General features: G+C 44.5%; 2 protein-coding genes across 10 annotated transcripts in view; one reads left to right on the forward strand and one right to left on the reverse strand.

Moving 5' to 3' along the window:
- Positions 1-3,132, forward strand: part of TBX2 (T-box transcription factor 2) — a 52,212-nt gene extending 49,080 nt beyond the window's left edge. For 2 of the 3 annotated variants that reach the window (XM_085876807.1, XM_085876809.1), the window contains exons 4-7: positions 16-92; positions 1,008-1,123; positions 1,455-1,783; positions 2,544-3,132. In XM_085876807.1, the coding sequence (XP_085732933.1) occupies positions 16-92; positions 1,008-1,123; positions 1,455-1,783; positions 2,544-2,948 (927 nt within the window). In that variant the 3' untranslated portion in view covers positions 2,949-3,132. The remainder of the gene's footprint in view (positions 1-15; positions 93-1,007; positions 1,124-1,454; positions 1,784-2,543) is intronic. The other variant, XM_085876808.1, reaches the window with a different exon arrangement.
- ERAL1 (Era like 12S mitochondrial rRNA chaperone 1) overlaps positions 2,368-12,677 on the reverse strand; it is a 54,215-nt gene continuing 43,905 nt past the window's right edge. For 5 of the 7 annotated variants that reach the window (XM_085876813.1, XM_085876814.1, XM_085876815.1 and 2 more), the window contains exons 11-12: positions 6,732-6,888; positions 2,368-2,983 (exon numbers count right to left, since the gene is read on the reverse strand). In XM_085876813.1, coding sequence (XP_085732939.1) covers positions 6,763-6,888 — 126 coding nt within the window. In that variant the 3' untranslated portion in view covers positions 2,368-2,983; positions 6,732-6,762. Of the gene's footprint in view, positions 2,984-3,258; positions 3,280-6,272; positions 6,407-6,731; positions 6,889-12,677 lie in introns of those variants that run through there. The other 2 variants (XR_015057038.1, XM_085876811.1) reach the window with 2 other exon arrangements.

Raw genomic sequence — 12,677 nt, forward strand, 5'->3', positions numbered from 1 at the left:
TCTCACCACTCCCAGATCACACAGCTCAAGATCGACCACAACCCTTTTGCCAAGGGCTTTCGAGACACGGGGAACGGACGACGTGAGAAAAGGTAACACATACAACAAATAAAGCTTTAAATGATCACCTTAAGTTTTGGACAGGTGTAGTTCTGCTTGCATCCAACAGAGTGGTGCAGAGGTCGAGCACTTAGGCCAAAAAAAAAAAAAGTTGCATTGGCGTAACCCGCCCGACCCTAAAAATTCCGCCGACCCTACGTTTTCTTTTTTGTTTTTTTGCTATCGAAAAATTTTGCCGACCCTATTTTATTGCTATTTTTGTTGTTTTGCTATCGTTTTCAAGTATCTTGTTGATTGCGATCGCGATCGCAAAAACCCGGAAGTGTTTCGGACAGAACCCGCCGACAAAAAGGGTGGTACTCGAGCCGGGGGAGATTTTGGGAGGGATTTATTAGGGAAAAATAAAAAGAATAAAAAAAAAAGATCCCGACCGACCTCCCCTATTTTTCAGTGACCCCTTACGCCAATGCAACATTTTTTTTTTTTTGGCCTTACCCTTGAGCTGTTAATCCTGGGTTCAATTCCCGATCCAAATTTACACTGTGGGATTTGTACTTCTAAGGCAAGGTGTTGCATTACATGATGCAACCGTCCCTCTGATGGACGTGAAGGCAGGTTACCTGTCTGCCGGCATTAATTGGTGGACATTAAAGATCCCATGGTGTTTTCATAAAAAGTAGGTGAGGTACTCCCAACAACCTCAACAAATTCCTGTCCTGATTGTCCCTGGGAAATCAATGGCAAACCACCCAGTATAATCCTTGCCCGAAAACTGCTTCGGCGACACCAATGTTCTGTCCCAATGGCGACGTACGCCACCAACATGACAGTTCTGCCTGAAGTCATTTACCAAATTCGCTGTGCAGCATGACCTTAGGTTATGGGTGCAGGATTGATACACCAGCTCCACATGAATAACACCAACCTTATCATCTGTGACCTGACAGGAGACAGCTGGCTTTGCAGTGTCTGCATGCATATGCAGACCAACAATGTGGAACAGATTCTACAGAATCTTCGGGTACCCAGGGTACCAGCTCTCCAGCCTCTTGTTCAGACACAGGTGTTATAGTCCTGCTGTAACACTAATGCACACATACAGTATTAACATAAAAACAGAAAAATTTTGGATGACAGGCAGGAGTTAGGGGTTAATAAAATAAATGATAACAAGCAGATCCTGACATGCCTGAATTATAATGGTGACAAAGATAATGCTGACATAAACATTATAACTTGACCCTACCAATGAATGCCCGTCAGACTTTTAATGCCAGTCGTGGAGGACGTGCAGTTGAACTTGTAGCTTGTGTTTGGAATTAGAAGATGGAGCAACCTGAGCATTTGCACTGACCATAATGGTGATGACTGTCCTGGTATGACCCTTGGCATAGCAGATGCAACGAACACAGGAAATGGCGATCCAGTGGGTGAATGCGCAGATTACGAATCGGATGAAGGAAGGGCCGACGGCGCTGTAGATTTAGACGCCGAGCCAGTGGGCCGTCAAGCCGATCGTACCTCATGGTCAAGGAGGCCATGGACAGAACGGGGTGCCGCGCAAGGTCTCCGAGTGTCGGCTGCTCTTATGCGCCCTGCCGCACTGACCGGGCTCGCTCACTACTTGGCTGCGATGCCACCCCTTTGCAATGTCTCACCAGGGGACGGGCTCGGACCAGCAACAGGACCACCCATCTCACCTTTCTCTTTACTTGGTTTTCAGGTGAGCCTTTGAAAGATTGTCATTACCTCCTCCACCGAAGGTGGATGAAGGTCGTTTTCATCTGTCTGTCTGTGAGCTGGACATCTCAAAAGGTTATGGACAGATTTAGATGAAACTTTGTAAACAAATTGGGAGTGTTGCAAGTACGAATTGATTCCATTTTGGTGAAGATCCGAATCCGGATCCGGATCTGAGAATTTATTTCTCATGATTCTTCACCATTGAGAGATAGGGCCAAAAACTATGTCTGGCATGATATAACTCATCCACAACTTTTTGAGATGACAAAACGAGGTGGATAAGTTGTTTCGGTGACAAGAACAAGCCAATTCGATTTTGGTTAAGGGTTGCAGATCCGGCCCATCAGTGAGATACAAAATGTAAACTGTTCAACCGTGCAGAGGTACGTGCTCTGAGTGTCGTTTTAGTTTGTTTCTCATTTCCAAATGATCAAAGGAGCATTTGTGAACGTGAAAATAAATTTTCTTTCACCTCAATTGAACTAAATAAATAAATCCCCCCTCCCCCCACATTTACAATCCCATCCCACCACAATGTGCAAAGCTCACACAGACTTCTGAAAGTTTAAAAAGTGAAAATCAGTTTAATGGAGTTTACAATACTGTGTAATAAATACATTTTAATGAGTGGACATACAAAATAGAACTTTTCTCACACTATTTGCCAAAGGTCTATTTTCCTTTATATTTTTTTACAATCGAGTTGGATTGAAATACAATCCGTGTTGTGCCTCTTTCAGACCATGGCACAATCTGGGACACCGGGACCGCTCCAGTACCCATACTCGTACATCGCTGCTGCGGCGGCCACTTCCATGTCTGCCGGAGCGTCGTACGTTTCCCTTTCTCCGTATCTAGCACGGAGCCACGCACACTTCATGCCTTACCCACTCCCTCTCGCTTCGCCTGACATCCCCGAGGGCAAGAGGGCCACAATAAAGCGAGATATCGTGGATCCCTGCGAGCTCCAAGAGTCAAACTCCGGTCTCGCCAAGACCTCATCTCGTTTCATTCGTCGCCGTCGCACTCTTTCCCCTGTGGTCGACCGCTCTGAGACTTTACTGAGTTCTTCTTCACAGAAATCGAACAATGAACTGGAACGAATCCAGCGGCTCATCAGCGGTCTCAGTGGAGCACACACATAACGAGATCCTCCGTTGATGTCCCGAAGTACATATATCTGCATTCCATCAGGGAATTGAAGCATGTGCACACCACTGAGCATTAACAGGTGGTTACAGGACCTTTACCAAAGAACTATTTGAAAAACAGAGCAAAGCAACCTGAATGAGATGCATTTAATTAATAAAGCTTCATCAGGAAATGTCATTACTGACTAAGAAATGTCAGTGTGTCCTTTACATTGCACCACTCTGACTCCCAAACCTTACATCCTTTTAAGGTGCATACAAGTGCTTTGCTCAACTTATCCTACGAGGCTTGTTAAATTTGGATTGTTGTAATTCTTCATGACATCTGTGGTAAAATACAGATAAGTGAATAAGTATACGGCCAAATAAAAAAATACCAGTAGATCATCCAGATTTTTTTTTTAAAGGCCCGGTCACACCTTGGCGTTTTAGCCAACGTATGCCGATTTTTGAATTTTTTTTCTAAAACGCTGGCACACGTTGAATACGTTATGGATAAGTTTTGATAACATTGAGAGCACGCTGGCATACGTCGTTGTACGTTGGCTTTAAACGTTGTACTTTTCGGTTGTCCTCAAATTTTTTCATGCTTGAAATTTCACAACGTATGCCGGCGTATGACTCACACGTTCCGCTACGCTGGCCACAAGTTGTAGGCACGGTCTGCGATCGTTGACAGACGTCAACACATGCTACTTGTAAGTTAATCATAAGTTGAGACACGCCGAGGTAGTGTTTAGAGTACCCGAAACTTATTTCCTACCTATGATTAACGTGTTGTTGGCACGTTACGCGATCGTTGCCACACATCGACAGACGTTACTTTTAAGTTACTCATAGGCTGAAAGACGTCGGTATAATGGATCGTCCTTGCGTCAGCGTCCACGGCCACGGCCAGGACACTTATTTGCAGCATTCTTCAAACTTTTCTTCGGCATGACTAGGATGTTCACACTTCGATGTCTAGCTTGGCTATGATTCCAATTGTCCATCGGCAGCGTCTATTTAAAATAGTCGAGTTTGAGCGTTTTAACACGTTCAGAAGAAACGCTTCAAATTTCCAAACCCCAGCGTCAAAAAACAAACAAACAAAAAAACAAAACAAAGGCGAGTGACAGCAATTTAAATCGTTCATTGTAAACAATGAAACTAGCTGAGTGGTGCCGTTTAAAAGTCGTTGAGTGTAAAAAAAATCCAATTGTTGAGCGCAAGCGTCTACTTTCAATAGTGGAGATGCAGCCATTTAAATCGTTGAGTGGCAGCCTATGAACCTACCCGTGGACACGCGGACGCAAGGACGATCCATCATAACCCACACCCTCCCCCTCACACTCACCTACTACTGCCAACATGAACAAACTACTACTAATAGTAATACTGATACTGTTACTGCTGACATGGACATCGACTCGAAAACACTGTTGGGTTCCCCTTTAATGAACACCATTTTAATATACCAATTCCCAAAACCGCTGGGAACACGTGTTTATATGGCAGTTGTAACCTAGAAACACGTTCATTTTTTTTTTTGTCGACCGGAAGACGTCATTGGAATACGTCTACATACGTCGATGTGTGTTGGGGCTACGTAAAGAATTGGTTCAAAGCACGTCAAACATAAGTTAGAAATAAGTTTCGCGTAAAAAAGACATTACCGCGACGTGTTTCGACTTATGAGTAGCTTATAAGTAGCCTTTGTGGACGTGTGTAAGCGTCCACATATCGTGTGTAAAACTTATCCTCATCGCATGCGGAACGTGTGTCATACGCCGAGTACGTCGTAAAATTTTGAACATGTTCAAAATTTCTTGACGTACTCTACTTACTACGACTTATGATAGCGTATTTAGCGTTCTACTCGTGCATACCAAACTTACCCATACCGTATTCGACGTGCCCCAACGTTTTAGACACACTTTTTGTTACGTCGGCATACGCTGGCAAGATCGCCAAGGTGTGACCGCGATTTTGACCCTTCCATTTCTACGGCAGTTATGATTCGAATCGTTGTGCGTCAGCCTTTTAATAGGATACGCCACGACATCGTCGGCGATGCGTGCAACGCGCTATGCCTGAGTTAGACTATCGTTGGGCATCGGTTGTGTAGGCCGACAACAGGTTCAGCATTCGTTGGTATAAGTTATCTATAACACAACGAAACGTTCTGTGTAGTTACCAATGCGTTATACACAAGACCAAGTCGCTATGAATACGTCCGAATCTTTAAAAAAAAAACTTCAAAGTAAGCCAGCGTTTTACATAAATTTTAACACGTTGCCATCGCTGGCTAAAACGTCAAGGTGTGACCGGGCCTTAAGGAAGGAAGTGAACCCTTTTCATTTGTTATTTAAAAAAAAAAATATATATATATATATATATATATTCAAAATGGCCACCAGCTTTTTGTACCTGACAAATCATGTACCCGACAAATCATGTACCCAACACACCAGTTTTTTTACCCCCTTCCCCCCCCCCCCAAAAAAAAATTACATGAGTCATGTCCCAGACACGTCAGTTTTCTACCCCCAAACAAATATGATGTGGGTGATGGACCTGACATGTCACGTACACTCTCAAAGTCCAATAAAATACAATCCACAGTTCCAAACAAATATATAATCAATGTATGGTGAAATAATAATAAAAAACTATGCACTTCATGCATATTAAAATGATTAGCTGTGCCATCTTTCTATAACTAATCAATCTACAGTAAATATTTAATATACAGATGTACTTATGTGGGATGTGGACTCACCAGCGCTCCTTGGTTCAACTCACCACGAGTGAAATCGGAGAAAACATCATATAGCGAGTGTCACTCATCAATAACTAACTGTTCCCATATACTAGTCCATCGGTCAATGTAAAATAATTAAATCTTGTCATATTTTTGTATATAATCTTGGCAAATGCATTTAAGTTCCTCTAAATAGTATTTAGGACATAAAAAAACATGTTGCCAGTTTTTCTATTTGGTCCCGGGGTGATTTCTGAGCAAAAGTGTGAAAAAAAAATTTAGTTGCCGTAAAAATATTTTTCAATTTTTGGGGAGCCAGACTTTTGGCAAATGCATTTCAATTCATCCAAATTATCTAGTAAAATACGAAAACAAATATTGCCCATTTTTTCTTAAGGTATTTTGTGCCCTCAGAGCCAAAATATGGTTAGATTGTTTAAAAATTTAATAATACAAAATACTACACTAATTCTACTAACAACTGATATTTTATGATTTTCGGTAACATACTGGGCTGCAGGCGCGGATCTCGGAAATTTCAAGGGGGGGGGGGGGAGGCGTCGGGCCCGACTCACGAGTGCCGAAGGCACGAAGTCCGTGAGGGAGGTCTGGGGGTCCTCCCCCAGAATATTTTGAAAAATAGGCACCTGGAAATTCGTTTCTGCAGCCTGCTTGAGGCTCAGCAGAATCTCTAGCAAATCTGGAGTGTCTATAGGGGGAGGCATAACCAATGTTGCATCGAGATTTAAAGCATTTACTAAGTAACAAGACTGCTCTCGTATCATGTAGGCCTTGCCTTTCACATACTTCATTTCATGTCCCATTAAAGCAGCACAAGGAGCGTTGGTTTGAACGAATTGCATCATTCTGTATCAGCATGACGTCAGAAAACGTTTTCAGATTTCAAACACACTTTTATCATTCACATAAACTCGGTGTAAACCTCGAGCATAATTATTGCCAGACGAAACAAGCACAAAGTTTTGCAAACATGGAAGTTTAACAAATACAGGTTACCTCCGATGGATGCGTACCTGGAGAAGGGAACGGCGAAACCGGCACAAGTTACTTCTGCTGCAGGTACACCCCCATTTTTAGCATCACCTCTTGCTGAAAGACGTTCGCCAGGTCAGCACGAGTCCTCTCTACCACGCAGCGGATGATTTTTCCTCCTCGCCCAACCAATAACTTCTGGAACATGAAACAGTAAGGTGGTGTTCTTGGTGAATTAAACATCATGATGAACTTGCTTTCAATTATTGAGCCGAGCACAACCCTCACCGTTTAAACATTGGTGAACATGAACAATGGAGTTCAATTGGTGCTCCAAAAAAGACAGATGATCAAAGAAAAATTTGATATTTGTCATAACGTCAAGGTGAGATCCTATTATGGACACTTTATTTAGCATTACACAACCTGCCAACCTGCAGCAGGTAAGGGGAAGGCAGAACATCATGTGAAAAGAAAAGACACAACCACTTATGATATTGAATAAAATAAACTGCACTTATTACTGCAAACAAAACTAGAAGGGCACTCGGTAGAGCGCATACCTCCGCCACGCAATGTCTGATCCACGAGAACATATCGGGCCCAATCCATGTTTGAAATATCATGCTATTTATCATTTTTGGCTCTCTCTCTCTCAATGGTGAAGAATCACCTTAAAAATTAAATAATTCTCGTATCCAGATCTTCAACAGATTCAAAACACTTTCTCACCAACATTCGAGGATACAACTCTGCATTTAAAATGCCATCGTTTGGATGCAAGGAGATTAACCTTCAACATGGCTGGAATCCAACATTCACCGGGGTCAAGTTCATCACCGGATCGGAAGTTTATGTCCAATCCCCAACGAAGATGCGAGCTTTGCACTACTTTATTTCTTGGGTGAAGAGGAGGTGCAAACCCAGTGCAAAATATTTCCTGGTCTGAAGCAGCACGTCATCCATGACCTACGGGAGATGCTGCACAGCTGCAATGTCTATGTAAACAGCCTCAAGATGGCCATAGACTTCATGAATGACTCAAGCAACAGACACTACAAGGTAGTCATCAATGCCGTTCGACGGTCCAGTACTGAGCACGATAGGTGCTTCAATGCTCCTACATGCAATGAGGTTTCCTTTCTGATGAGAGATATGGAGTACGGCAAGTGTGACATTGTTTTACATCAGAGAAAGCTTCCTCAAACGAATACGCGACACCCACAGGTCCTATGATGCTCTCCAATACCCACTCCTGTTTACAAATGGAGAGGATGGCTACACCCTGCAGAATCAATTTGCTCCTGCTCAGTCCAAGGTGTCCGCCATGAAGTTCTACTCTTTTTGACTTGTGTTGAGACGTAATGGTGACTTCAACATTTTGCTGTGCTGAAAACGTCTATTCTGGCAGCTTTGTGTTCATATATATATATATATATATATATATATATATATATATATATATATATATATATATATATATATATATATATATATATATATATATATATATATATATATATATATATATGGGTTGGACTCAGCCTGTCATCCTTCCGAGGTTGGCGAAATGAGTACCAGTGTACTGGGCCGGTGTATACCCCAGTTAAAATAGGTGTACCATATCCCTGTGTCGTAAGAGGCGACCAGGGTTGTGTCAGGAAGGGCATCCGGCGTAAAACGTGCCAAATCACTATGCGGATCATACGGATGATCCGCTGTGGCGACCCCGAACGGGAGCAGCCGAAAGGAGAAGAAGATATATATATATATATATATATATATATATATATATATATATATATATATATATATATATATATATATATATATATATATATATATATATATATATATATATATATATATATATATATATATATATATATACAGTCAAAGCTCGTTACTATGCCACCCGTCGGGACCGAGCAAAAGTGGCATAGTAGCGAGAGTGGCATAGTAACGAGATTTTGTAAAAACGGCCTTATTTTCTCAAGTTACCCATCTGTAGTTAATCTTCAGACAAAATTTATTCCAGCAAGTAAAAGGCACAACTGTTGTATAAGCTAAGCGAACGGAGAACATACACACACTAACAGAGTTCACACACTAACATATGGCATGGCGAGAAATTCACGACACACAAAGCTTTCAAGAATCATTGGCTGGCGCATCTTCTTTCGGCGGATCTCGTGCATCTCGTTGTCTAGCCGATCGCACGCTTGCATCACACCGGGCTTCCCGCTTCTCTGCTGCATGAACTTCCGGACGGTGCTACAAGCGCGCTGGGCTTCCTCGAACGGAACGATTTCCTCCTCGACAGTTACCTCGTCATCTTCCCTTTCCACCGGCTCCTCACTGCACAGAATCTCCTCCGCAATCTCCTCCAGCGTGAAATACCCGCCAGTCGCGAGGCGCTCGTCGGCTTCGAGAAAGTCAGACAGCTCGATCTCCTCGTTCTCGTGCATCTTTTCCTCGGCAGGCAGAGCTTCCCAGATGTCGGGCAGCTCCGCATCCTGTGGCTCAGTTTGGATCTCCTCTTCGATGAACTTGGCCTTCGCGAAACAGTTCCTGATCGTCGACTTGCCGACCTGCTCCCAAGCACGCCGGGCGACGTGTAGAGCGTCGAGCAACGTGAACTTGAACTCCTTTCCCTCAAGCCGGCGGCATAGCAGGAGCTTCTTGTAGTGGCGCTTGTGGTTCTCTATGATTCCCTGATCCATCGGTTGCGAATTGGCTGTCGTGTTGGGTGGGAAGAAGACCAGTTGGATGTTGTTCAGCTCGAGCTCGGGAGGGTGGCCAGAGAAGTTATCGAGACAGACCAGCACTCTGCGTCCCTGCTGGCCGAGTCGTCCGTCCCACGCACGCAACATCTCCTCGAAAAGCTCCGCCGTCATCCACGCCTTCGAGTTCGCCTTGTACTTGACCGGGATCTCTTTGTTCTTGAAGGCACGGGATTTCTTGGAATTGCCAATCACCAGAAGAGGGAACTTCTCGCTGCCGCTCATGTTTGCCCCAACCAGAAGAGTGATCCTTTGCTTGCTTTTCTTTCCTCCAGTACACCGCTCTCCCCTGAAAGCCATGGTCTTGTTCGGAAGCAGCTGCCAGAAGAGTCTAGTCTCCTCCAGGTTGAAGACGGAGAACTGCCCGAGTAAGGGCCAGAGAACCTGTTGTTGCCACTCAAGAAGGGATTGCGAATCCACCGCTCCAGCTTCGCCCTGCACTGTCTTGAACGTGATGCCGTGGCGCTTCTTGAAATTGCCCAACCAACCGTCGCTCGCCATGAAGTCTGGGATGTGCATCAGCTCGGCCAGTTTCATCGCCTTCTCCTTGATCAGATCGCCGCTGACAGGCACATTCTGTCCTCTTGATTGCTTCAGCCACATGAGCACTCCCTCATCAAGCTTCGGGTCGTGAGCCTGCGTCAACTTCATGCGCTTCGATGGAAATCCAGCTTTGATTGCAGCCTCGATTGCATCCTTCTTGCTGAGAATGCCCTTCACGGTGGTTCTCTTAACTTCGACGCCCCATTTCTTGCTAATCTCCCTGGCCAACTTGGACTGATTCGGCTCCTTCTTCGCGGCATCGATGATCTCCTTCTTCTCCTTCAGCGTAAAGTCGGTTCGCTTGCATTTCTGAGCTGACATTATGGGCTGAATTTGAAAAAAAAATGATGTCACTGTTGTACATGTGCCTGCGTGTCTGTGTGTGTGCTCGCGCTTTTTTGTGTCTCGTTGTGCGTGTTGTGATTGGCTTGTTGTGGCTGGCATCGGGGAGAAGAATCGCGTGTTTTGACACAGTCTGACTATGCGCGTACGTATTGAGTTATTTTGTGCGCAGCTGGACTGTAGTTCGTCGCTTCGCCTTTGGACGTGAGTGTGATAATCGAGCACTGCGCAATACAGACTTTTTCACGACTCGTGCCTTTTAACAGTCACACAGTAGTGGCATGGTAGCGAGAGTAGGGGGTGGCATAGTAAATTTATTTTGTATTGAATTTTGTCGGGACCGAGCAAAAGTGGTATAATAGCGAGAGTGGCATAGAAGCGAGGTGGCATAGTAACGAGCTTTGACTGTATATATATATATATATATATATATATATATATATATGTGCAAAAGTTGAAGCTGAATGGTTGTGGAGCTCGAAATTGGCATCAAGTGTGTCCAGTACTCCACGATGGCTTTGCACTTTGACATTCCCCCACCCCAACATCCCAAGCCTACAACAATCCCACCAATTTTCATCCTCACCCCCCCCCCTAAAGTCAGGTTCACCAGGGCGACAAGGTATCTCCCCCACTCAACTTTCGACCACCACATCCCCTCCCACCACATACTCAAATTTCCCTGAGTGTAGAACGGGCATTTCCGCTGGTATACATATTTCAGCTTGTATGCCGGACCACTGTCGCTGCTGATTCATCAACAAGCGATCAAACCGGTCCGGCAGCTTCAGGGGTGTGCAGCATTGGGATTCTCATGTGTGGACTATTTCTGAATGTCTTTACAGCTGTGGAGGAACTCTGGGAAGGGTTTGACACAGCATAGGGCTTAACTTGGTCGGCTTTCTTGGATGCTTTACGCAGCTTCTTCAGCAAGAAGAGCATGGGAGGAGTCAATTTATTTATATAATCCCAGCCACCTGGTTTTCGCCTGTTGTTTGCCTTTTAGCCTGGAATTAAATTGCATTAAATCAGACTTTTTCCACCTGCATGTACACATCGTAACCCACAACTTCCAAGTGAAAAACAAATTCAACTAATTTCAGAAAAATAATTTAAAATACAAAACTACAATATCTTGGTTGGATAAGTGTCCATATCCCTGAGTTACTACTGAGTCGAAGCACATTTGACAGCAATTACAGCTGTGCATCTGTTGGGATAAGTCTCCACCAACTTTACACACCTTGATTGGGTAATAGTTGCCAATTCTTCTGTACAAAACTGTTCAAGCTCAGTGAAGTTGTGTGGGGAGCTTTGATGGACAGCAATCTTCACGTCATGCCACAGATTTTAGATTGGATTTAGGTCGGGGCTCTGACTGGGCCGCTCAAGGACATTCATCTTTTTGTTCCTAAGCCACTCCAGTGTAGCTTGGGCTGTGTGCTTCGGGTCGTTATCATGCTGAAAGGTGAACTTCCATCCCAATTTCAGCTTTCTTGTAGAGGGCAGCAGGTTTTCATCCAGGATTTTTCTGTATTTTGCTCCATCCATTTTCCTTTCTATCCTGACCAGTGCCTCAGTCCTTGCTGATGAAAAACATCCCCATAACATGATGCTGCCACCACCATGCTTCACAGTCGGGACGGTGCTCTTTGGGTGATGTGCTGTGTTGGGTTTGTGCCAAACATAATGCTTCACATTTAAGCCAGAGAGTTCCATCTTGGTTTAGTCAGACCACAAAGCTTTTTCCCACATGGCTTCAGAATCTCCGGAGTGTTATTTTTTGCATCCCTCAAACGGGACTCAAGGTGGGCTTTTTTGAGTAATGGCTTCCTTCTTGCCTCCCTACCATACAAGCCAGACTTGTGGAGTGCTTGGGATATTGTTGTCACATGCACACAGTGACCAGTCTTTGCCATAAAAGCAATTAGCTCTTCCATGTCGTGTATGGGCGGAGCCCCGAGTCACGGTTGGTGGTGGTCACGTGGTTGTGGCTTCATATGTGACGACTCTCCCACTAGGGACTTGTAGCACCAGTTGCGTCAGGAACAGCATGTGCTGTCATTAGCAGTGTCCTGTAGGTCATGTGCCTGTAGAGTGCATCGGGTACGTAATAAAGCGGGAGTTATGGGCATCGTACGTCCACCCTCTTGCTCGAGGCAATAAAGCGGAGTTGTGCTATCCTCCGGCTCGTGTCTGCCTGCTCACACCTCTGCCACGACATTACAGTTTGGCGACGAGTCTGTTTCGGATTGACGCGTGCAGAGTGCATGGTTTTCCTCGGTATTGACTTTGAGTCTTTGGCCGGAGCAATTGGAT

Source organism: Eptatretus burgeri, chromosome 4 (assembly GCF_056783735.1).
Source record: "Eptatretus burgeri isolate ZD-2024b chromosome 4, Ebu_testis_v1, whole genome shotgun sequence".
NCBI classification, from domain to species: domain Eukaryota; kingdom Metazoa; phylum Chordata; class Myxini; order Myxiniformes; family Myxinidae; genus Eptatretus; species Eptatretus burgeri.